Here is a 24,349-nt window from a genome sequence, read left to right on the forward strand (position 1 = left end):
TGTAACTATTTATTCATTACATCTATTACCATTTCCTCTCCCTTATTTCAGTATCTCAGGCCACCATGGAAGTCGGCACCAGTTCACCTAGATAAGCAATGACAAAGTACAGCACTTGTTATCAGTGGTGGAAAGTAAGTAACACAGGCGTACTTGTACTTTACTTGAGATTTTCCACTGTATGTCACTTTTGTCAAATTTTACACGCAAAACATATGATCATTACATACAATTTGTTGCATTGCTGCAAATTAAACTATCTGACAATATATAAAGTTACTGACTATCAGCTCCCCCTTCACCATCTATGTTACTACTTCAAAATGCTACTCATACATAAATGCAACCATAATAATAAAAACTCACAGCACTTGTCATATTTTTACACTGTTGAATTGCTACTTTAACTTAAGTAAAAGATCTGAATACTTCTTCCACTACTTCTTTTTAGACTTTGCTTCAGTTGTTGTGTATATCAATTCCATATGGAACAAAGGACACGTGTTGATTTGCAGGTCCATAATTTACCAAATTGTAATAATGCAGATAGGCATGTATATATTTTATCTTGTCTATCAGTTGTCATTACAATTTGTCCCTAGAAATTCCACACATAGCAGTGTTTGGACAGTTTGGACTTGCATTAGATATAAAGATAGTAGCCTACAGTTTTTCAAATTTAAAATGTCAACTTTTAGGACTTGTTCACTTGCCTTTCCTATGTGCAGCAAATTCTGAAATGTCTGACAGTCCCTGAAGGTTGCAAAACTTTCTCATGTAACCCCCCTCCCCCCAGCCCCACCCCAAAGCACACCAAGCACACACACACACGCACACACACACACGCACGCACACACGCACACACACGCACACACGCTCGCGCATGCATTCCAGCAGGCGGAGTCTGTGACGCTGTGGCCGTTTGTGAATGAGCTGCAGAGAGCAGCGCTCACCTCTCAGAGCAGAGTCCCAGCCAAGCCCAGGAGCAGAGATAGAGGAAGGAAAAGTTTGCCAAATGGATTTCTTTCGTGGAGTCAGACCCTTATTATTTTCTTATGTACTCATTAACGGTATACTGATTACATTACAGACTAAGGAAGGTGAGTGTTAAAAAAAACAACAACAGATTTCCCTAAAATTGATCATCTTATTCTATTTTAAGTTTATTGAAGGGAAGCACGCGTACAATGCGGTGAGCCTCCTCTAAAGAATTATAACTAGGAAACACACTTTCTTAATTTGGTGACATTAAGTTTTATTTTATGTAAACGCTTTAATAGTTAAAAACTGTTTCTCATGTAGTTGTGTAATAACTTGGAACCAACTGAGCAGAGAGCGTAGCCTGCATGTGCGCTGCTCTAAACTTACTTCAGCAGGTGAATTCTGGAGATAGTTTGTTGGTACAGTTCCTTTCTGAGATATATAAATCACATTGTGATCTTTTGTAAACTGTTTTTTTTTAAATTGTGCATAGTGCATTTTACCCATTAGTGTTTCAAGTATATAAAGAACAAGTATATCAGTTTGAAAGTATATCAAAGTGTATTTCTTGGTACTGCTAAGTAAAATGCAACATTTGGCCAATAAAACTTAACTCATATGAGTATTAATGTTAGAGTTTTTGACTAAAGGTGTTGGTTTTGTTGAATGAGATTGGTAGTTATGCAGCAAATTCAAAATCAGCATCATTTGTAAGTGTTTTTCCATTTGCAAGAATCTTACAAATGTTTTTCTAAGAAATATACCTGGGTCAGATGATGTCCATCAATTCCAAGTCAAAACGAGTCTTTTCTGATGAGTTTAAAGTTTTTTTTGTGATGTACTGAAGTTGTTCTCGTGTCTTTACAGAGGTGCTTTTGGATATGAAGGCAACAGGAGGTGAACTGGGCTGGTTGACATGGCCCTTAGATCAGGGAGACAAGCCTGGGGTGAGTATTGCTCCTGCTTCTCCTCCAACTCCCACGTTTCCGCTCGGAATTTGCCTTAGGATAAATTTGCGTAGAGAAATGCACAGAAAGGGCCCGTCTGAATCGAGAGCCTCCGGTGCAAAATATTAGACCATATGACTTGAGGTTAGTTGTTCACTGGGCCTCATGTGTGTACATGTCAGGTTTCTATAAAATCTGGCAGTTAGAGCCTAATAGTTGCTTGAGTATGGACATGAGAGGGAGTTGTAGGATCCTATCAGGAGTTGCCTGCAGAGCATGTCTGGGCTACACCAAAGCTTAGGCAGACAGAATAGCTGCTAGCTCTGAATTGGGAATACTTGTGGCTTCTTGCGGTTTCAAGGCTTCAGCTTCAGATTGTATGTTAGAGAGCAATTAACTTTTAAAGTTTGCAGCATATGGTACCCGTTTTTAGAGGGGGAGGGCTTTCACATGGAGCCAATCAGTCAGAGTCACCTTTTGCTTAAACCAGGGTAAAATGTCTACATTTAGAGATGCGTCTAGACAATAGCTACATTATTACACCCAAATGCTGTGGTTATCTTTGTGCCAGTACACGTTTAGTATACAGTATATGTGTGCCTTCTTCCACATTGCGGTTTCAAAGTAATTGACCAGTCAGGCTCATGCAAATTCACTGTAAATAGCCTCATTTCATGTGCTGATGACTCAAAGGCATGTGCAGGCGTGCTGTTCAGTGGCTCACCCAACTTCTTCTAAGAGAGGTTTCATTGCTTTAATAATCACTTCAACACTTAAGTTTCACTTTTTGCACTAATAAGCATCAGATGGTGTTTTTATTTTTTCGAGGTTTGTTGGAAACATTTTTTTTATTGTGCGCTCTTTCCCATGTAACTACCTTCACTTATGATAATTATTATTTTAAGTTTGAAAGGCCTCTTATAAAAACAAAAAAACAGTCTCCAGCTGTTTAATAAAGGTGTTGGTTCTACTGTTCATCAAGTTTACAACCAGAGCCACACAGTCAGCCAACATAGCACATTCCTTTAATTAACAGCACAGTGACTACATGCAGAGAGCAAACCACAGCCTTTGCCCCATTGGGGGCAAGTTGCTCCTCAACGGCCAAGGTTGCATTAAAACATGGCATCAGTTTTTTCAAAAATATTTGTGGCAGCATTTAGTATGTGAACTGCAACGCTATTTGGGGCGGATGCCAATGCCAACAGCCTATGAAAGACTGAACTGGAAATTATTTGGTATCTCTGCTATGTTAGAAATGGTTTGTCACTCAAAGTTTTTGAGGTTTGCTGCATTGATATGCTGTAAAGGCTCATAAAGTGGAGTTCTCCATGTTGCAGAAAGGTATTAGGTATTAGGCCTACTGCTATGAAAGCTAAACATTCAAGGGATTAATTAGCGAGCCATGGGTTTCCCTACACACAGACTGTTCTTGTTTCCAGGTTCAGATTACCGTTGTTGAACCCTAATGTGAAGTCAACCCAGTGTGCTGATGGACTCTTCAGGGATCAGTGTTCGTACCTCTAACCTTCTTGGTTTGTTTGATTTTGTTTCAGTGGGAGGTTGTCCAGAGGACCCTGAACGGCTCTCAGTTCTACACCTACTCCGTCTGCAATGTTGGGGAACGTGAGCAGGACAACTGGCTGCGCACCACCTTCATCCAGCGGCGTCCAGCAGCTTCGCGGGTTTTTGTTGAACTACAGTTTATTGTACGCGACTGCAACTCTTTTGGCGGCACCTCGCTGACCTGCAAGGAAACCTTCAACCTGTTCACGTCTGAGTCGGACGCAGACGTGGGCACTACCTTCCGCAAGGGCCAGTTTAAGAAAGTGACCACCATAGCGCCTGATGAGATCACCAGCAAAAATGAACTGCGTATCAACACTGAGACGCGAGTGGTGGAGAACTTGTCTCGAAAAGGCTTCTACTTGGCCTTTCAGGACATTGGAGCCTGCGTCGCACTTCTCTCCGTCAGGGTCTACTACAAAACTTGCCCGGCCACAGTGAAGAGCCTTGCGTTGTTCCCTGAAACCATAGCAGGAGGTGAGAACCAAGCGCTGAGGGAAGTGAGTGGGGTGTGCGTGGAGAACGCCATCAGTGAGGAGTTGCCTCGCATTTACTGCACTGTGGATGGCGAGTGGGTGGTACCCGTTGGACAGTGCCAGTGCAAACCAGGCTATGAAGAAGTTGAAGACACATGTCAAGGTAAGGGCGTTCTCTTGAAGCTTTGGTATTTGTAAAGGTCTTTGTGCTCCCAGGCACCTGGAAGCAGTTCCCATGAGAATGTGTTTTTTTTTACCTTTATTTCAATTGCTGTAGGTTATAAAACAAGCCCAAATGGCAGACTGTGGATATTTATCAATGGTGTTATTATCATTGTTCAATGGAATTCTCCCTTTGGCACATTGCTCCACTGCAATGGAAAGAATGCTTAGGCCTACTTGTACATGCCCCGGCATCATCCCTGACCTTGAACCAATACCTATAAAATTAGGAAATGTGCTTTTGAGTTTCTTCTATGATTTGAAGATGTACAGTTCTGTGGAATGCTATGTACAAGTCTTGATCACTTGCTTGTGCCTCATGTGTCATCAAGGCTTAAATTGGGCAGTGAGAAAAGTCAATCTGAAGGTGCTAAGAACTCACAATCAGGTTGCATTTTCAGGTTTTAAAACCTAAATGAACACTTTACCATTTTGTTCTGAAATAAATTTCTCCTAATTTAAAAAGTTGTTTAATGAATGTTGAAGTCATGCTCAAAAGCTTCACCTTTCACTACACTTCTCATTGTTCATAACTTACATGCCCGTTGCATCAGGTGATTTCCTGCTCCCTCAGTATCATCTGTTCTCTTATCTTTTAATGGGCGTGCTACGTAGTCCAATCATATATCAGTCCTTTGACTTTGTAGTTCCGTTTTAAGTCCTGCAAAGAAGGCTTTTGTTGTTGTGGGAAGGGCTGTCAGGGTGACTGAAAGTGATCAAAGAAGCCAGAGAGCTACTGTACTGTGATGGATTAGCATCTTCAAGGGTGGTAGAGGGTGACAGCAGGGAGGAGACAGGATGAAACTCATGAGCCTCACTGACTTTGTTCATCCCAAGCATCACAGAAAACAGAGGCCCACCTCCTGTGAGCGGACATGCCGACTACATGTTCCCCAGTCTGTCACTGCATCCATCTCTCACTCTTCCCTCTCTGTTTTCTTGAATTTACTGATCCTCAGCTTTGGGGTGTATTGTGTAGCTCCGGCAGTGTATGTGAACATACAACACATGCAGGCATGCAAGGGCCTGTTGAGATCTGCTCCATGACAGAACACCTTAAGACTCCCATCAGCCCTAAGTACTCCTCCTCCGCTGCTTTTTGTGGAACTTGTTTGTGCACACACACACACACACACACACACACACACCTAGACACGCACACCCATAGATGCATGATCTCGAACACGCAAACGCAGTTACCTTTAAATACACTCTGGAACACACTCTGAACTAGTTGTAAATCCACATGTATCCTGCCTACAATAGATTTGCTTTCTCATTTCGTTTCTATCCAATTGGCAACAAACCGCTAAAAGCGATGAAGTTTTCTGTCAGTACATCATTTTTAGCTGCGGGAAAGTGCCAGGTAAGATGATTAGAGAGGACGAGGAGAGGCAGAGAGGAATGAAAGAAAAGTTATACAAATGTGACAGAGGTTGTGTTTAGTGTGTGTGTGTGTGTGTGGGGGGGTGATTTTAAAACAGAGAGAGGTGAGGAATGGAATGTAAAGGTAGGAGAACAATGAAGCGCTGTGTTTCCCTGCGAGGCCGGAGGAACCCACCTCCACCTCCTTTCCCCCTTGCTTGGTACATTCCTGATCAGTTTGCCGAGCAGGAGCCTCCCAACATTACTTGGGACCTGTGGAATTCCCAGGGGAGGAAGAGCAGCTCCGGGTCAAGCCCTCACATAAAAATGACTAAACAAAGAAAACCCCCCAAAACTACTGAGATGAAGTCAAATTAGAGATTGGAAGACGCATGAGGGCAGTTATAGATGAAGTTGGAAATGAATCATAGGCCCTCAGTGCGAGTCCAAGATGAATGGTTTGAAGGGCTTTAAGTGGAATCTCATACAGACACACAGTTAATCATTCTCCCTACTTCTTTCCTGTGCTGCGTGCTGTTCGGGGAGAAACCACAAAACTTCAATTGTGGTGTTTTTTTCTTACTTAAGGTTAAAAGTTTCCATGTTCACCGATGTGTTCACTCAGTTTTATGACTCTACAACCCCGTGGGACCTGTTAAAGTAGAAATCTGTGACTCTATCTGGTTTTTGTCTCCGTCTCCTCATCAGCCCCTACCACTGTGGTGTTTTTGGCTTTGAGATCACTCGTCCGTCAAACTGTGCTTCTAGGATCTTTTTTTCCTTAAACTCCCTGTTGAAGTCTCTGTCTGTGCCGTGTGGTGCTCTTCTCTTGGTGGCCGTCATTGCTAAAGTAAAAGTTAGTTAAAGAGTACTTCTTTTGGACAAACAAACTAGAGATAAAATACAGCACTTCCTGTGCTGCAGAGACCTACCAGAGTGTTTAAAGCAACAATTGTAAAAGCTTTTATGAACCGGTTGTAAATCATATCAGTCAGCAGTAGGGAGGCACAAAACAGGCTTTTGTTTTTTTTATGAAGGCATTACAGAATACAATTAAAGCGAATTACTTTGGGTCTCAAAATACATAAGCGGCAATTATACATGAATTGGAAACAGAGTAAGCACAGATTTATGCTTATTACCACAATCCTCACAAGACTGATGAAGGCCTGGTGTCTTTCTTGTCTATACTCTTTATGGTGTGTATTTGATTTTTGTCTCTCATACTCTCTCTTACGGCTTTACCAGCTTATGCAGTACTAAAACAAATAGGCCTATAGAAACAAAATATTGCATCGAGAATAAAAAAATTTTAACTGGTGAAAGAAGTAGTCAAATCTTTTACTTAAGTAACATGTAAAATACTCATTACTTGTAAAAGTCCTGCATTCAAAAGTTTATCTTGGTGAAAGATTATTAGCAGTAAATTATACTACTCAAAACTATACTCACTGTAAGCACAGTACTAGTCATTTTTCATGACTGAAGCTTCCAGTGTGTGGACTGACTTGGCACCTGTTTTAGATCAGGATGCCGTGATTTCAGTCTCCTTAGTGAGAAAAATAAACACTTTCTTTTTAATTCTGGGGGGAAAAAGTCTTTTTGTCAAAACCTTTTTTTGCAATTAAGTGGTTGGCTTTTAAATTGACAGCAGCACTGTGGGTTTCTACATTTGACTCACTGTTGACACTGACACAGTTTTCCTCCGTTGCCTATCACGCCCTTCCTTACCCATAATCCTCCCTGTCACAATAGAACAGCATACCGTGTGTCACCCCACAAAGGACCGTGGGCTGCCCGGCTGGTCCTCAGGATTGTGTTTAATTGTCCAGGTCCACACCTCATCAGACGTACTAAAGTCTCAACAAATAAGGCTTAATCCCACATCATGGTTTCCACAAGACACAATGTGGAATATTTGGACTGCTGAGGGCAGTTTTGGTGTAAATGGCGTCTTGGTGGAACAACTGTCCACTGAGTTCCAGTAAAGTTATTATTCCTCTCGCCAAAGCGGTTCCAGTAACCATTTTCTCTTTTCCCCCTCCTTCTCTTTTCTGTCTGTCTCCAAACTCATCCTCAGCAGCAGTTGGTGACTAAGTTGTAGTTGTGTGACTACGTGCTGTGGTGAGTGATTTGTATGGGTAGTAATTGACTTGGGTGTGTTTGTGCTTTTAAGTGAAGTAACTACTAGCTCTACGTGCTTTTTTGCCTTTGTGTCATTTTTTGCCGTCCTCTACCTCTCTCCCCGCATCCTGCCTGTCCCTGAAGATTCTCTCTATTTTAGCCTCATTCTTCTGCCTCCCGTGTCCTATTTATTTGACAGATTCTTATCTCAACACATGAAACCCAACATCATTTTACAGTTCTTAATGTGATTTACTGAGACGTACACTGTTGCACAAAAGTATAACAAACTGACAAACAAAACTTTTTTCTTTCGTGTGTTGTGTTCTTGTGTGTGAAATCACAGAGCAACTGTTATTTTTGGCTGTTGTGCAGGTCATGAAAATGACACCAATACAGTTTAAACATCCCGTTTCACACGGGCCTGAGGAGACTGTTTAGCCTGTGCACAGATCTCATTCTCACTGGTATACATTTCTCCATGACTGACTTATAAAGATAAATAGAGGCTACAATTGAACAATGCTGCCAATCAGAGAATTTTTAGTGGAGGGAGAGAAAAACAACTGGCCCTGTTCACATAGTATTTAAGATATAAACATTTAGTGAAGGTGAAATGTAAACTTTAACTGTCAGTTTTTGTTTTCATTGGTGAACTTTAACATTAGGATTTGGAATGCTGATTGTTCACTTGGACACACATCCTACAGAAAGCATTTCATGGCCAATAGTCTTTAAAACTGTTCGCGCCGGGAGCCAACTGGTTCATCATAATCACCCAAAATATTTTAAGACCGAAGTCTTGTGCAATTTCAGTTTTTCTGATGGAGAGAATACAAAGGAAACACAGCACCACACCTCAGGATCTCAGGGATTTTATTTACTAGGCTTACGGTGGTGTCACATAGTGATATCATCTCATTCCATGCAGGATAATCCTCACACTGAAATTTTCTGCTCTGCTGAATTCCCTTGGCTCTTGTTCCCTGTAGCCAGTCAGAAATAAATAAAAAGTCACAAGTCAACGACTTATCGGAGAACGCTGCTCATTTAGATGCGCAGTCTGGATATAGCCTCTTTTTTTTCTTCCCCAGCTCTCAAAAGCCACCGTGATTACTTTGAATTTGTGGATTGCTCAGATCTTGTGCCAAGGTAACGTCTGCCTAGTGGGCTGAACTTCAGGAGTTGGTTAGATAATGGGGGGACTCTGAAGGCACTTTCAAGTGGTGTCATGCACCGTCTTGTTGGGCCATGTTTGGAGTGAACAGAACACTGGCGATTACTGCGAATAAGATGACAGGAAATGTAGCAAAGAGGAGATCTGGTGGCCCCTATCACTCTTTAATGTGGATTGGAGCAAATCGTACTGTTGTGGATTAAAAAGTGTCATCACTGTGAAGGTGGAGCATTATATCAGATATGTTAACTTTTGAGGCACTGCGCACAGATAATAAAAAATAAAAAATGACTTGGCTACTTGACACGCACACTACAACACAACAGTAAAGTTAGCTCATTTACACATCCAGCAGATACACATTCATTTCAAGTTTTTTCCAATAATAAATATTTCAGCTCTGGTTTGGCCTCGTACCAATTACTAGATGTTACTGATATCTTAATAACTAAGACAATGAGTAAAAAGAGGCAGAGATGTTACTTCAGGTTTTAAGCAAACTGTGACTATTTTGTTTTTTATCAACCAATTATTGTGTTTAAATGTCTCCTAATTTAGTTTTTTAAATGTCTGCCATTAGTCAAACAACTTAGTTGCTGCAATTCTTGGCTTTTTAGTGTGTGTGTGTTTGGTTATAGTGGGGAAGTTGGGACATATTTCCTCCTGGTGACATTCCTGAGCCTGTGTGTGTGTTATGGTGGGGGGAGTCCAGAGCAATGTGAAGCACACTGTATTGTACTGCTGGTGTGTGAGGTCAGCACTTTCCTTCCACCATGTCAGTCAGTCACCCCCCCTCCCCCAGCACAACACACCACACCACCCACCCACCCTTCACTGCTAACAGGACGAGCCCGTGGCGGAAACCGGAGGTCACCTAATCCCTTGGTGACTCCCCGACCCGTTGGCTCAGGGCTTTCCATTGTCGCTCCGCACTCAGCGGCCTCGCTCAGCCACTTTCTATTTTGTTGTCCTGCCTGATAAGTCATTTTGTTTATTGGTGCATTTGGTCCCACTTTGGCCCGTTCCCCTAACCAGGAAGCAGACAGTTGTCGGCATCCAGTGTGTGACCTGTTGGCTGAGCGTGGTGTAGTGAAATGGTGTTGTGTTTGCCACCTGGCTGTCTGAATTTGACCAGCGACATGGAGAAAAGTGGCCAAATGACCATGACTGTGGTCTAGCTGGCCTCTGGAAGCTGTTTGGGACTTTATGGTCAGCCAGGATTATAAAGTATCTGCTTTACTTTAGACCATGTTGAATTTGTTTTGTGCCTCCTTGACTCCACTTTTCACTCCCTCTAACCCTCCTTCTGTCAGTGAGCCTGAGTGGACAGAAGGAGTGAGAGGAGAAAGGGGATCAGGGAATTTATTGTGTTTGTTAACAACCCCCAGATGAAAGCCTGAGTGCAATTGTAAAACAGATGTAATGCCCTTACAGCTGCTCCATTGGTCAGTTAATCCTTTTGACTAATGCCCCCCTCCCGCACACGTGCACACACTTCCATCAGCCCCTACACCTTTACTGCCCCCCGCCCCCCATCTACCTCAGTGACCCCTGCCTCATGTTACCGGCTCACATCCCCCATCAGAGGCCTCCATTGTTCCACCACAACCCGACTCCCCCAAAATGCTAATGACATGTTGTCACCCAGCATACAAACAAAATGACATGACATATTGCAATCACGGGTCTGACCAACTCTGGAATGAAAATCGGGGGGTGGGGAGGAGACGTGAAGTAGATGAGGGCACAGACCAAGCGAGGACTCACATGCCTCCAGATATATTTGGGGAGCTGCCCTGATAAAGATCTTGACATTGTGTTTATTTCTTATGGATTTATTTCTCCAAGATGTTTTTTTTGGTTCAGTGGCCATACTTCTGGATTTAACCTCTTTTCTCATGAGACGTGCCACCGTCTGCTGCTGCAACTCCCTCCTCCTCACTGCGAGGAGGCATGTGTTTGTTTTACTTGGCCACTGACTCCCTGTAAGCCATGCACAGTTTAACTCACAACTACCCCGAGGCAGACATGACCTTTCTGCCTTTTAAAAGCCCAGCGCCGGACTCAATTGTGCGGGGGCCCCCTACCACTTACTCCTGCAGTCCTGAGGGTGATTTCTGTTGTCAAGCCACCATGTTACCCATTCATCCATCTATCCGGCCATGCATTCATCACTGTCGCCATCTCATCCATCTTAACTTCTGCCGACAAACCGGGGGGGCCCTCGGGGGCTCCCACTCTAATGCCACTCAGGCTCCCAGAATGTAACAGGGCCCTGCACTCACTATCAATAAACAAACACAGAACCACTCAAGGCGCACAAGGCCTCTCAAATGACAAACAGGTCTTTGCTCTCAAGAAATAGGGAGGGAAAAAATGGCCGTTTGTCAGATGTTTCAACTCAGAAGAGGCTGAGAGACTTTTGTTTATGAGAGAGAAAGCGTTCATCTCAGGAGCCCCCCCTTGGGTTTAGTGCCCGCGTTCATGTCGGGTCAACACATTTTGGCTTCCTTTTCAGTTGTTATTATTCTTTCTCAGTACTCTGGTAGTCTCACCACAAGTTCTTCATTTGGTCACGCTCCCCTGTGTTTCCATGCTTTGATTGGCTGCTTTAGGAAGGAAGGCTGCATCAGCCTCACACTTCCTGCTTCCTGTTGTGTCCAGCAACAATCCTCCACCTTCTCCATGGAACCAAGAAGTTTCCTTACACCGGACTTTGCTCTATTGTCGAGGAATCCTCTTGTTAAATACCTCCGCAGAGAGTCCACTAGTTTAATTTACTGTCACTGTGACTCATGTGTGAAAGATACACAAACTCATTAACCTTTTCACTGGAGAACTGGGCTGAAACCGAAGCTGCAGCGAAGGCGCTCTGCTACAGGCCTCCTGTTGGGTGGTGTGCACTGGAATGCATCATGATTATAGAGGCGGCTCACAGTGTAAGGCCATCATCTTCGCAGACCTGACCAAAATGCATTGCAGCCTGCACTGTAGCGCCAAAAAGAGGCTAGTCCTCCTCTATTCAGTTGCCATGTGGCATTTCAGCTATTCCCATCTGCAATGCTTGTGTGCGTGTGTGTTTTCTCTTTCAGCACTTGAATGGCATGGTATTCTCCTTGCCTGCTGGTCAGTGGTGAATAGCAATGTTAATGGGTTAGCTTGGAGCCTTTTTAGTGAGGACTGGGAGGAGAGAAAGGAGGGGAGGAAGGAATTTGGGGATTACGAGGAGGAGAGGTAGGGGTATGAATTTGGGTTTGAGACAGCAGCTGTTCCCCCTTCTCAATGGAAGAGTTCGCCCTGGCCTGTCGGTTTTCTTTCCCCCCTATTTTCTTCAGTCCTCAGCAGGATACAGTATACCTCTCTTTCTTTCTTGAGCCTTCTGTTCCTTCATAGCTCCTCTCTTCAGCCCGACCTCATTCGCGTTAATGAGTAGCAGTGGCTGTTAGAGAAACAGCTGGCCAAGACAGAGAGGCGATGCTGTCTTGAGGGAAGGGTAGAGTAACATGCAAGCCCATTGGACAAACTTACAAATTCTTCTCATGCTGCGATGTTTCTTTCCACCGTTGTTGCCAGTTCTCCAGTCAATACACACCTCTTCACAGCAGCTCTGCCTCAACTTGATAAACCACAATGATAGAAAAGCTGAATGGAGTCGAGAAGAAATTCATGGTCAATCAAGTTAATCCCCTTGATATGACTTAAATGGAGCGGGAGCCGTTTGCTTTCTGTCTTGTGTGTGGTCACTTGTGGCTTCCAAATGAACTTCATTCAAGTGAACCGCAGTGAAAAGCAGTCGTAGACTGAGACAGTATCTCTGAGTGAATCTGATATTGTCTTTGTCCTTGGTTTTGCTTTTCTACTTGCCCGTGTTGGAATTTGACATCCAAACTGTGTGTTTGCCTTTGACCTAATGTTTCATTGCTTCCCTCCGGTCACCGGTGTGAACTTTAATCTCTCGCACATGCTTCATTTCATTTGGCTATCATGTACTCTTTTTACCTTGTCTGATTGCTCTCTCTTGCCATACTCTTTTCCATTTCTCATTGCCAGTCTTTCTTTCTTTTCCCTCCTGCTTCTTTCTCCTCTGGAGTCCTTTTGGCCTGAATCTTCACTGTCATTTGCATTGTCAACATCTTAAGACTCTCATGGGCTATTTAAAATGCTCCAGGCAAATGACTTGGAAGGAAGGAAGGAAGGAAGGAAATGTCTGTGTATATTATACATGTATATAAATACATATAACACACACACACGTATGTATACGTGTGTGTGTGTGTGTGTGTGTGGCTGAATTGCCTTGGCAGAGGGACATGAACAGGTGACAGGCAGCGAACATATTGTAATCCCCCTTCTGATGTCAGATTTACCCATGTGTCCACGAGTGTGCTTTCCATACATGTACATGTATTTTGTGCATACATATGGGAGTGGGTGGATGTGTGCAATGCATACATGGACGTGTGTGTGTGTGTGTGTGTGTGTGTGTGTGTGTGTGTGTGTATGGATGAATGTGTGATGGTGTGAGGAGTGAGCAGCAGCCGTTGGAATGCTCTTGCAGAGTTAAAGGGGGGGCTTTCTCGTTTTCACTCGCCTTTATGGCGCGCTCTCTCAAAAATTTCACACCATATTAAGTTCATATTTCACCACTGCTACGCACAGCTGGTTCCTCTACCTGTATTTCTTTATTCTGAGTTGGATGTGTGAAATTAGGTGTCATCTTATCTAGACGATACAGTTTCAAAAGTCTGCATGTGGCTTTCTGAAAGAAAAATTATAATTGACTGTGAAGCACAAACGGAGGCTCTTTTTTGGGCGGCTTTACTTTTATTTCTTGTAGCTTTCCTGATTTTTGTTTCCTTTTAATCTGTCTGACTTACTGTCATGGAATGTGGGTTGACTTGTTATGTTTGTTGAGAGAGAGATAGTAAGAAAGAGACCTTAAGAAAGCAACATCAGAGGGGGGTTGGGTGGTTGAAACAGTAAAGAGTAGGAGTGCCGGCTAAGCAGGAACTCTGCATTTTTGTTTCAGGGTTGGGCTCATGCGAGAAGCGTCTTAGCTGATGTTTTTGAATGAGTAGAGTAGAGAACAGAGTAGAGTGCAGAGCCTTGCCTTTGTAATCCCTCTCATATCTCTTCCACTTGTCCAAATCCAACCTTTAGCCATGACATAATAACATGTCCACTCTACTTTGCTGTGTTGCATGAAAGGTGAGAAGTTCACAGCGTTAATGATCTTTCAACAAGACTTGAATGATCTGGAGGAACTGGCTATGCACTGTGTTGTATGATGTTGCCTGAAGTCGCTATTGTCCTTGTACAGCTGCTCATGCAAATGTCTTTGGGTTTGCAGAATGTCAACCTGGCTTCTTCAAAGCTGCAGCATTTGGTGACAAGTGTGAGCCATGTCCTGCTAACACCCAGAGGCTGGACTCCGGGGCTTTGTTATGTCCCTGCATGAATGACTTCTACCGGGCCCCTACTGACCCCCCTACTGGACCCTGCTCAGGTAACGAGTCCCCTTTTTCTCTAATGAGAACCTAGCAATAAGTACATTTTGAAATATTAGCTGTCACTTTCCTAGTGTGAGCTCAGGAAGTAAAAAAATAAATAGAAATTTTGAATTTTCTTGTTGCACTTGTTTTTCCTGCACAAAGTAGTGTGTGGTTTAAGGACCATGGTTTCTGATCTCAGAATGGAGGTGTGAGTTTGAGTCTCAGATTGGGAATTAGAATCTTGATTTTTATGACATCCGTTAAAATTCAAAACAGTGCTCTCGACTTTCTAATGTTACTGTCATGTCTGAAAACAGTCCCCCGCATTTTGCTTCTCATGGTTCTCTTCTTCTCTGTTTCTACCTAACATCCCATGTCCTTGTTTTCAACAGGCCCCCCCTCTGCCCCACAAGACCTTGTGGCCACCACCACCCAGCTCTCTGCCGGAAAACTCTTCCTCTCTTGGAGCCCGCCTAAAGACACCGGAGGTCGAGCCGACATCACCTACAGCATTGAATGTCAGCGCTGCGAGGGCATTGTGTGCCAGACATGCGGAGAGAAAATCCGCTATGAGCCAGCAAGCACGGGCCTGACTGACACCAAGGTTTCAGTGAGCGAACTGGACGCTCACCTCAACTACACCTTCACTGTGGAGGCACATAGCGGTGTGTCGCTGTTTGCTAGTAAGGCGACGTCTAGGGCTAATAGACCACCATCCACCAGTGCTCTGACTACATCTCTACACTACACAGGTGAGAGCTGCTGATATGAGGCAGTGGAGTGATGCTATCTGTGCTGCAGGAATGACCGATACTATCTGTGAGGCAGTGACAGCTCTGCAAGGCGAATCATGCTGCAGGGGTGAAATGAAATGAGGTTTTCATGTCCCAAAGGTACTGAAGTATTCTATACCCTCTGTCCACAGATCCCCCCAAGATTACCTTGATGCGACTGGTTGAGAGGACCTCCATCAGCTTGTCCCTTTCCTGGGATATATCTCCCCGACCACTGGTTCAAGCCCGGCCCATACGCTATGAACTTACCTACCGCAAGAAGGTGGGTCACTCTTGGTTATTCTCCTGCTATGTGTTTAAATTAAAGATTAAAGAAGGATTCTTTTTGAATTCAAGAATTTATCACTGTATATGTTTTAAAACTACTTCTAAGATATTTAATTGAGATAACACATACACGCATTCAAGAGATAAACATAAATTTCATGTGCAAAAACTGAAAGGACACATCACAGTACTGTGACAGGTGACAGGAAAGTCCACTTGCTTCCATAAATGTCTAAATTTCTCACTAACTTAAATGCTACAATTTAATCTGTGGCCTCCATCTCCAACATTGGTCTTTCTCTTCCTGAATTTTGCCCTGATCTTTCTTTTTCTGTGTCCCAGGATGATAACCTGGATGTCACCACCTACATCGTGCTCATACTTGAGAAAAATTTTGTACAGATCAACGATCTGGCCCCAGGCACAGCCTACCTGTTCAGAGTGCAGGCCCTCAGCAGCGATGGCAGCCCTGGAGGCTCTAGCATGGAGGAACAGTTTGAGACCTTGCCCGAAGGTACAGAGGAGAACCACCATTGAAAAAGTTTCACAAGCTTTATTTAGAAATGGGATTCATTTGATGTGTGTTTTCTTTACTTTTCTAGAACATCTTACTCAAAACAACACGGCAGTCATCTTTGGCGCAGCAGTTGGAGGAGCGGCCATGTTGTTCATTGTGGTCGTAGTCCTATTCCTACGCAGACGGTCAGTATCCGCCCCCCCCCCCCCCCCCACTGTTGCTCTCCCTGTCTTTCTGTCCTGTTGATCAGTAGCATGCACCCTCCTTCACTGGCTTCCTCTCTCATTCTTCTGCCTTTCCTTTGTGGGGCCTCCAAATGGCCTTTGCATTCACTCTGTCCTCACCTCTCTCTTTCTCTCTTCCTTTAGCCAACTTTTTCTTTCTCTTTATCTGGATATGTGTCCCAGCACTCACTAGGGAAGAATTTGCGTTGAATGCGCCTTGTCATTGCTCAATGGTTATATTCTACTGAGTGTTGGGGCCTTTGAAAGGAAATTGGTCCGGGGTGGTACATTGTTGGTGATAAGAGGCGCTTGGTTCTTTCTGTACCAGACCGCATGCCCTTTGTAAAGGTGACCTAGGCCTGTACTGTAGCAGACTGTAGCCCGTCTGTCCACCTCCCTCCTGCCTGCTTGTCTGTCTCTCAGTCTTTAAATCGGCTTGGCAAACACAGTCTATCATCAGCCTTTATCAAAGGGCCGCTTCTGTATGAATGGACGCATTGCACTAGTGTTGGGATCCTTTTGAAAGCCTCAGAACGTCTTGAAAATGATAACAAAGGTTGCTATGTGCTACTGATATTAAAGCAGGCAAATGGTATAAAGACAAAAGTTCATTTGTTCTTTGTGGGATATTCATTTGCAGAGGGTTTTTTTTCTTTTTATCCAGGAAAAGGAACTCTCACACCAGACAAGGACCAGAGGACACCTACTTCTCCAGCTCAGGTAGACGAAAAGTCTCTCTCATCTCTTCATGTCATTGTATTCAATGTATTTTATCATTTTGTTAAAAATTTTCTTTTTTTTTCTCACAGAGCAATTGAAGCCTCTGAAGACCTACGTGGATCCACATACATACGAGGACCCCAACACAGCTGTCATGAAGTTTGCAACTGAAATCCACCCTAGCCACATAACCAAACAGAAAGTCATTGGAGCTGGTGAGTGACAACCCTGCTGAGACAATCTGCTGTGGGGCTTAACTCCGAGATGTTGAAAGATTTTTCCAATCCCCAAATTCGCTGTTTATGTTGTGCATTTTCCACATCTTAACAGGCTGACTGACAGTGGTTCTTTAGTGCGATTAACATCCATCTGGCTGAGTTCTCACACAACAAGTTGAGACATTTTGTTGTGTGCCAACTCTTGGCTGTGAGATCTATGTGTTTTGACTGAAGTTGACATTAACAATTACATAAAAGAAAGTGTTGCAGAAGCAGTATTTTGGAAGGAAATCAGAGCACTGCCCAGATTTTTTATGATTGTTTATTTAAGTGCAACCACCTTAACCCTTTGAACCGGCAGTCTTTTTCAACATACACCCCCTCCTCAGTTCCCACGACCTTGGCCCCCCTTTCTCCTCATGTGACAGCTGATTCTCATGCTTCTGCACCACAGATCCTCTACCGTTTTTACAACATAGGCTCTCTTTCAACACCCAGAACACACCTCTGTGAGAGAGCCTCAGGCTAAACAGTCGCAGAGACTTCCTTACTTGCACTGTGTTGCATAGCAAACCACTGCAGCCAGAAACCCAAGAAAACTTATCAAACTGGTATTCATCTGGTATCCCTTTTCTAAACTGATTGTCCCATTGATGTTGTTTTGCTGCAGGGGAGTTTGGTGAGGTGTACCGTGGTATTCTGAAGGTGCCCGGAAAGAAAGAGGTGGCAGTGGCGATCAAGACGTTGAAGCCAGGCTATACAGAGAAACAGAGGCAGGACTTTCTAAGCGAGGCCTCCATCATGGGACAGTTTTCCCACCAGAACATCATTCGCCTGGAGGGGGTGGTCACCAAATGTAAGGACTTTTGTGAGTTTTGCTACTTTTTTCCCTACTTTTCCCACAATCTTGACTGTTTTTGACCAGTTTGTGCAAGTAATTTATTCTTTATTTGTGTGCTTGCAGTCAAGCCTGCTATGATTGTGACTGAATACATGGAGAATGGAGCACTGGACAGATACCTGAGGGTAAGCCCACCGCATACCATTTTTGTAGATGGAACTGTCTTTACTATGACCGTTGACACAGTGATGATACACAGTATTTGCAAACAGAAAAAATTCTATATCTAGATATATTTCTGGGCCCTGATATCTTTTTTTTTTTTCATTTTGCACTATACTATCATGTCTATGTTTCATTTTGTTGCTACCACTAAAATGGATCTGTGCTAATATTTCTCCCATCAGGACCACGATGGAGAATTTCCCTCCTTCCAGCTGGTGGGCATGCTGCGTGGCATTGCTGCTGGCATGAAGTACCTCTCTGACATGAGCTACGTCCACCGTGACCTAGCTGCCCGCAACATCCTTGTCAACAACACCCTGGAGTGTAAAGTATCAGACTTCGGCCTGTCCAGGGTGCTGGAGGATGAGCCTGAGGGGACGTACACAACAAGCGTAAGTCTTGAAATGTTTGCCTCAGTCATTGCAAGGTGCAGCGTGGTGTCAAGGGGCAGCAACGTTGGTTTTAAGATTCTTACGTCCTTTTTTTGTCTCTAACCTGAAGCTTTTTTTTCATAAACAGGGAGGCAAGATCCCCATTCGCTGGACAGCCCCAGAAGCAATAGCATACAGAAAGTTCACTTCAGCTAGCGACGTGTGGAGTTTTGGCATCGTCATGTGGGAGGTCATGGCCTTTGGCGAAAGGCCTTACTGGGACATGAGTAACCATGAGGTAAGTGTTGCTTTTTTATGTTAAGCGATAATTTCAGAAATGTCAACACAGATTTGAAGAAACCTACCAGTGAGAGAAGATCTGATTATTCATCTGAAAAACTTCTTGTAGGTGATGAAGGCTATCAATGAGGCTTTTAGGCTTCCGGCGCCGATGGACTGTCCTTCAGCCGTTTATCAGCTGATGCTGCAGTGCTGGCTCCAGGATCGCTCCAAGAGGCCACGCTTTGGAGACATTGTCAGCCTGCTGGACAAGCTGCTGCGGAGCCCGGACTCTCTGAAGACCATTGCAGACTTTGACCCACGGTAAGATCTATTTATATACCAGACTGAGGGCTTGAAATGCATATTTTTCCATATTTTTCACTGAAACATCCCTGTGACCAAAACTACTTCTAATATAAATTCCTTTTTAGTCTCACTCCTTTTGTACTCTTATCAGTTTCCCATCTGGTTGATGTTTTTTACTCATGTAGCATAAAACCCTGATAATATGCACCCAAAATTATGTGGTCTCCTCTAATTGCTCTGTGAGCCTAAAAAGAAACAACAGTTTCGACTGACTTGAAACTTGACTTTTGCCTGTCTCAACGTTCTGGAGACTTGACCTGGATCAGCTTCAAAACATTTAAAAACAGCTCTAGCAGCAGTTCCCCATTTACTTTAAGTTAAATTGATGCTGGGTGTTTAGGGTAGTTTGGGAAAGAAAGGGGAATAGCTTTAAGATGTTCTACTTAAACCATTAAAAGGACATACTGACACGTACCTTGCCTGCCAGGCTAATGAAAGAAATGTGTGTACACTCCTGCCGGCGGATTACTAAAGCTTTGTATTTGATTGTGTGCATGAATGCATATTTTCCCTTTTGTGAGGGCGCATTAAAACCAGAAATGTTAAGAAAGGACAAAAGGCTGCAGTGCTCATGTCTTAATGGGCTCTTGTTCTGACTGCTTAAACTGGTTTTTATCATCAACAAGTTTCCTGAACAGTAATTACAGTCCTCAGTCATCTGCCTTTGCTGTGGGTAAAGCTTGTTGATTATTATGATTTGGATCTACTGTTCTTTGCTTGCAGCATATCCATACGCCTGCCCAGCACTAGCGGCTCGGATGGTTCCCCCTTCCGGTCGGTGTCTGACTGGCTGGAGTCAATCAAGATGAGTCAGTACAGTGAGAACTTCACCTGCGCTGGGGTCGTCACCATGGACCAGGTCCTGCAGATGAAGAACGAGTAAGTGGGACATGATTTCTTTGATTTCGTTGTCAAATTATAAATGAATCAAGCATTAAAACAAACAAGTTGTGCATTGAATGGTTTTCCTCTGAAGTGGTTTTCCAAGATAAAGTCTATTATAGACTTCCACCAAGTAGTTTATGTATTTGTTTTCCTAAAAATGTTGCTTTTTAACAGCCAGCAGAATAGTTTGTGTACAATATAATCTCCAACCTCAGTTACAACTTGAGAAATGTTTGAGATGGAAAAAATAATGGAGGGAAGGAGAAGGAGTGGGCTCATTTGTGGTAGTTTGGTGGTGGTGGCTTGTGGTCGCTGCAGTCCTTATTCTTCTTTCCTGTCTCCATTCTTTCTCTCATCCCGCCCTTCACCCACACACACTAGCTGCACTTTTGCCTGTTTAGGGCAAAAGCCTTTTGTGGCTTCTTCAACATTAAAGGGGGGGAAGGAAGAGGAGAGAATAGTCTGTGGAGCAGGCGCAAGGAGAGGTGATTAAAGAACTGAAATAGATGGACGAGATTTGAAATCCCATAGTCGGCACATTTGTACTTCTAGAAAGATTGAAGAGGTGTGCTTAGAATGTATCACCTGAACTTATCACATGGTATCTGAAGGCAAGTGGATCTTCTCAGATGTGTAGGAGTGCGAAGGGGGCAATTTAATGAAATGAACTCAACCCTTTGGAAAAAAGGCTAAGTGAAGGTTGTTTTAGAGCAATAACGAGGACCAGAGCTTTTCCTAACCACATGACCAGCTAAAAGGAATCCCCCCAGCTGTGGTATACGTATCTCAGTAGGTCTTGCTTGTGATTTTGGAAGATGGGTAGACTGTAAAGCAGACGACAAACCCTTTTGAAGTATTTGTCATACGGAATGGTGTGATTTCATGGCACCATGTTTCCATCTCAGGGCATCTGGTAGCACTCTCGGAAAACCAGCAGTCATTTACGACCCACCCTCTGCTTGCCAGACAAGTGATTCATGGTCAACAGGGAGAATCCTCGTTAAGTAATTAAGGCTGTAATTAGGGCTTTGGCTTTGGACTGCTGTGTTGCAGGGCATTTGCAGGTTTGCATCAGATGCTTGTGAAGGATTCTCCTTTAATGTTGAAGATAAATTTAAGCCGTGGTAGATTATTAACTTGGAACACACCCCACCTTGTTGCACTGGTTCTATGATCAAGCTAGACATGGATGGCTGGCATTTTGTCATGTGAGTGATTATTAAGGCTTGAGAACTAGGAAGTGTGTGTGAAAAGGGTTTCAACAAGGCCAAAGTGTAAATCCATGTGCAGCTCCTCTTTTATTCTGTCACGTCTCTCTCTTTTACAGGGATATTAAGAACATCGGGGTGAGGCTGCCTGGCCATTTGAAAAGAATTGCCTACAGCATCTTGGGTTTAAAGGACCAGACCAGCACCCTGAGCGTGTTTGCAGTGTGATCCTGACAACGAAGGGAATTCAATTCTGGCACTGAAGCAGGCAGCCCTTTGAACTCTGAGCTGAGCTGGAGCAAAACTGCAGGGACGGCTTTGGATCGGCAGGACCAAGAGAACCATGCCATCATTTGGGGCCGACTGATACAGACTGACTTACTGTACATTTTTGATTTCTTCATCTTATCCACACAGAAATTGAGCAAATATACAACAATAGATGTATCAAGTAGACTCTGTATATTTAGATATCTATTTTTATTATCCATGTCTTGTATAGATACAATTCATTGCTCATGCATTTGTTCCTTCATTTCACATTCTTGCTTTATAAAAATCAATAATCAAGCCAGTTCTGGGAACGGCTTCAACTTTACAAAATTGCACCCTGACCTTGTCGCATCCAGTATCAAACAATGTAAGCAGAGTAAGTGTGAGAGTATGGAGTGGAGTCTAGCCCTGGCTCAGGTTGTGGTTGCTGCTGATGTCACAGCATCTCCCTTTAATTGGCACTTGGGACCATTTCCTGTTAGACCCGTGAGGGTGGAGCGTTGAGAGGGCTGAAATGAGTTTGAGTTGGCCCAAAGTTAAAGAGACGGTGGTGCTTAGGCATATAAACACAGTTGGACCTGGTGTTGTTTCTGGCCTTCTACTGGCTCCGTGCAGAAATTAAGTTATAATTATAGAAGTGATGTTGTATGAAATAAGGAAATATATGAGGTACTCTGTGTGTACAGATTAAAAATTTTCTTTTCTTTTTCTTGCGCGTTCAGGAAATTACCAAAAACTTTGGGATAAAAATTTATAATGTAGCACTTGGATCAAGAATCTCATTGTCTTGGGTTGTCTCAGAATTGCAAGAAAAAAGTGATAACACACAAAATCCAGAACAAAAAGAAATGGTATCGAAGTGAGAAATGGTGTGAATGAAATAAATTTAAATTAGAATGCAATACCTCTGTTTGTAGCACAGCAGTGATGAAGAGGGAGACGGTGAAGTTTGCTAAAATGTAAATTGGCCGAAAAAAAATTGATTGTTGTGGTTGAGATAATTTCATATTTAATAATAGTTTGGTTTGCAATTTAAATGTGTCATTTAGTTTTGTAGAAACTTTACAAAAATTCATTTATTTTTCTGTTGGTTTAGGTAACATGTTGACGGGATGAAACTATACGCTTCGACAATTAAGTGCTCGACTCATTCCAGACATTCAAACAAATTTTAAAGTGCCTGTTTGTGGAACATTAGTGGGAGTTTGCTTCTATCTCTTTTAATGAAGCAACTTCCCAGTGTAGTGAGAAGCATGTCGTGGACGGTTTCCCCAGTGCTCTTCATTGATGACTGCAAATCATTGTGTTACTGATGTATACCTTACTTGAATTTTTACTTTACTGTCAAATGTATCTATGCTTCTGTTGTAGTTGATAGCTCCATCTTTGGAAAAGGGATTTCATTTTTGTTTTGCTTTTCTGGTTTACTGGTTGCAATTACATTTTGAACATTTTGTATGATTTCACAATTTACCATATTACCAAACTGATTATTTTCCAAAGCAATGTCTCCTACTTTTGCTGTCTTTCCAAACATGTTGAGAGATCGTTCATCAAAGAGCAAACTCCTTCCTTTTTGCCTGTTGTTTTATACTGTATTTAATAGCCTATTTATTTTTTACTTTTATTTATTTATGCTGATAAACACAGAGCTGGGATTATAATTGAAGGTTGTTCTCTCATTCTCAATAATAATAAAAAAAAAAAAGCTTTAATGTGCCTCCCTTTTCTCCTCCATTCCTGAATTATTCAAACGCTGCCAAGTTGTTTATACTTCCAACTGGATATCCTTATAATGCTGCTGGATGGTTTCATTCCACAGTTGTTGTCCAACCTGTAATAAACATCTGAGTGCTTTATTACCCGCAGGGAAAAACTGATGGCCAGACACACACACACACACACACACACACACACACACACACACACACATACACATACTGTACAAATCAACATTTTCCTGTCAACAGTTACTGAGAACATTTTCTTAGATTTATATCTTCTAATAAAATCAACCAGACATTAAACCGTGAGATAAAAGTAAACTTAATAATCTAGAATTTAGCTCTTATGTCTGTATTTATTAAACAGACATCACACTGTGATCTGCCGGTTGATTACTCTTGCCTTGGGAGATGACCCGCTGTGTGACACCACATTTTCTTCTCCCATGAACTCTTCTAATGTTACAGTCAAAACTGGATGACAGTAAACCTGCCTTCCTACATCCAGTGGAATGGCCCTTCACGTCTGATGTCTGGATAGGAAACTAAGGAGAAGAACTGCTAGATAGAGTTATCTGACATTATCCTAGCTTCATACACCTCATGTCTTTAATGTAATACTTTAATGTTTTTCAGATGCTTGCAGTCTTTAATGCTTTAATGCTGTTCCAGCTTTGCATGACCACAAATCTATCAACTTGTGTGGTAAATGGTTAAACATGTGACATGTAGAATTGCATGTGCAGTTCTGAATATTTTATGGGTACATTAAGTTGATAAATATGACTCAAATAAGACCCGCATTGTAATAAACTGGAATTATCTCTTAAATCTCATTGATTTCCACTAGAGCATGGGATGTGTCAGAAATCTGTCTGACTCTGAGGCCAAAACTTAACCACAGAAGAACCCGTAAATAAACTTGTATGTAAGGCACACTTCTCTCATTACCTGCAGCAGTCTAGTTATTTTTTTCAACACTAAACCAGAGGTCAGAGTTTAGACATTTTATTTGGGAACTTCCAATGTCTGAGCTTAAATGGAATGCAGCGTAGCTTTGGGAAAAGAAGGAGAGCATGTAAAT

The 24,349-nt window shown here is 42.9% G+C and overlaps 1 protein-coding gene across 2 annotated transcripts; it reads left to right on the plus strand.

Annotated features, from left to right (window-relative positions):
- Positions 1-943: 943 nt before the first annotated feature.
- On the plus strand, positions 944-23,260 carry epha2b (eph receptor A2 b). Of its 2 annotated transcripts, none has more exons than XM_038723252.1 (17): positions 944-1,100; positions 1,849-1,928; positions 3,485-4,133; positions 14,209-14,364; positions 14,743-15,102; positions 15,276-15,406; positions 15,754-15,925; positions 16,014-16,113; positions 16,817-16,872; positions 16,962-17,087; positions 17,761-17,958; positions 18,055-18,116; positions 18,339-18,548; positions 18,676-18,825; positions 18,937-19,130; positions 19,899-20,054; positions 21,388-23,260. In XM_038723252.1, the coding sequence occupies exons 1-17, from the start codon at positions 1,016-1,018 to the stop codon at positions 21,494-21,496; spliced, it is 2,994 nt and encodes a 997-aa protein (XP_038579180.1). In that variant the 5' UTR covers positions 944-1,015; the 3' UTR covers positions 21,497-23,260. The 2 variants fall into 2 exon arrangements, with proteins under 2 accessions (XP_038579180.1, XP_038579181.1); XM_038723253.1 differs by having other exon boundaries at positions 17,761-17,946.
- Positions 23,261-24,349: the final 1,089 nt, after the last annotated feature.

This window comes from Micropterus salmoides, unplaced genomic scaffold, assembly GCF_014851395.1.
Source record: "Micropterus salmoides isolate LMB-PRFRI ecotype aquatic unplaced genomic scaffold, ASM1485139v1 Ms_hic_scaffold_16, whole genome shotgun sequence".
NCBI classification, from domain to species: Eukaryota; Metazoa; Chordata; class Actinopteri; order Centrarchiformes; family Centrarchidae; genus Micropterus; species Micropterus salmoides.

Excerpts from the sequence above, each read along its gene's own strand:
- epha2b (XM_038723252.1), top strand. The coding sequence starts at position 1,016 with ATGGATTTCTTTCGTGGAGTCAGACCCTTATTATTTTCTTATGTACTC. Across the intron at positions 15,103-15,275 it reads TACATCTCTACACTACACAG|ATCCCCCCAAGATTACCTTG; the intron begins GTGAGAGCTGCT and ends CTCTGTCCACAG. Across the intron at positions 15,407-15,753 it reads AACTTACCTACCGCAAGAAG|GATGATAACCTGGATGTCAC; the intron begins GTGGGTCACTCT and ends TCTGTGTCCCAG.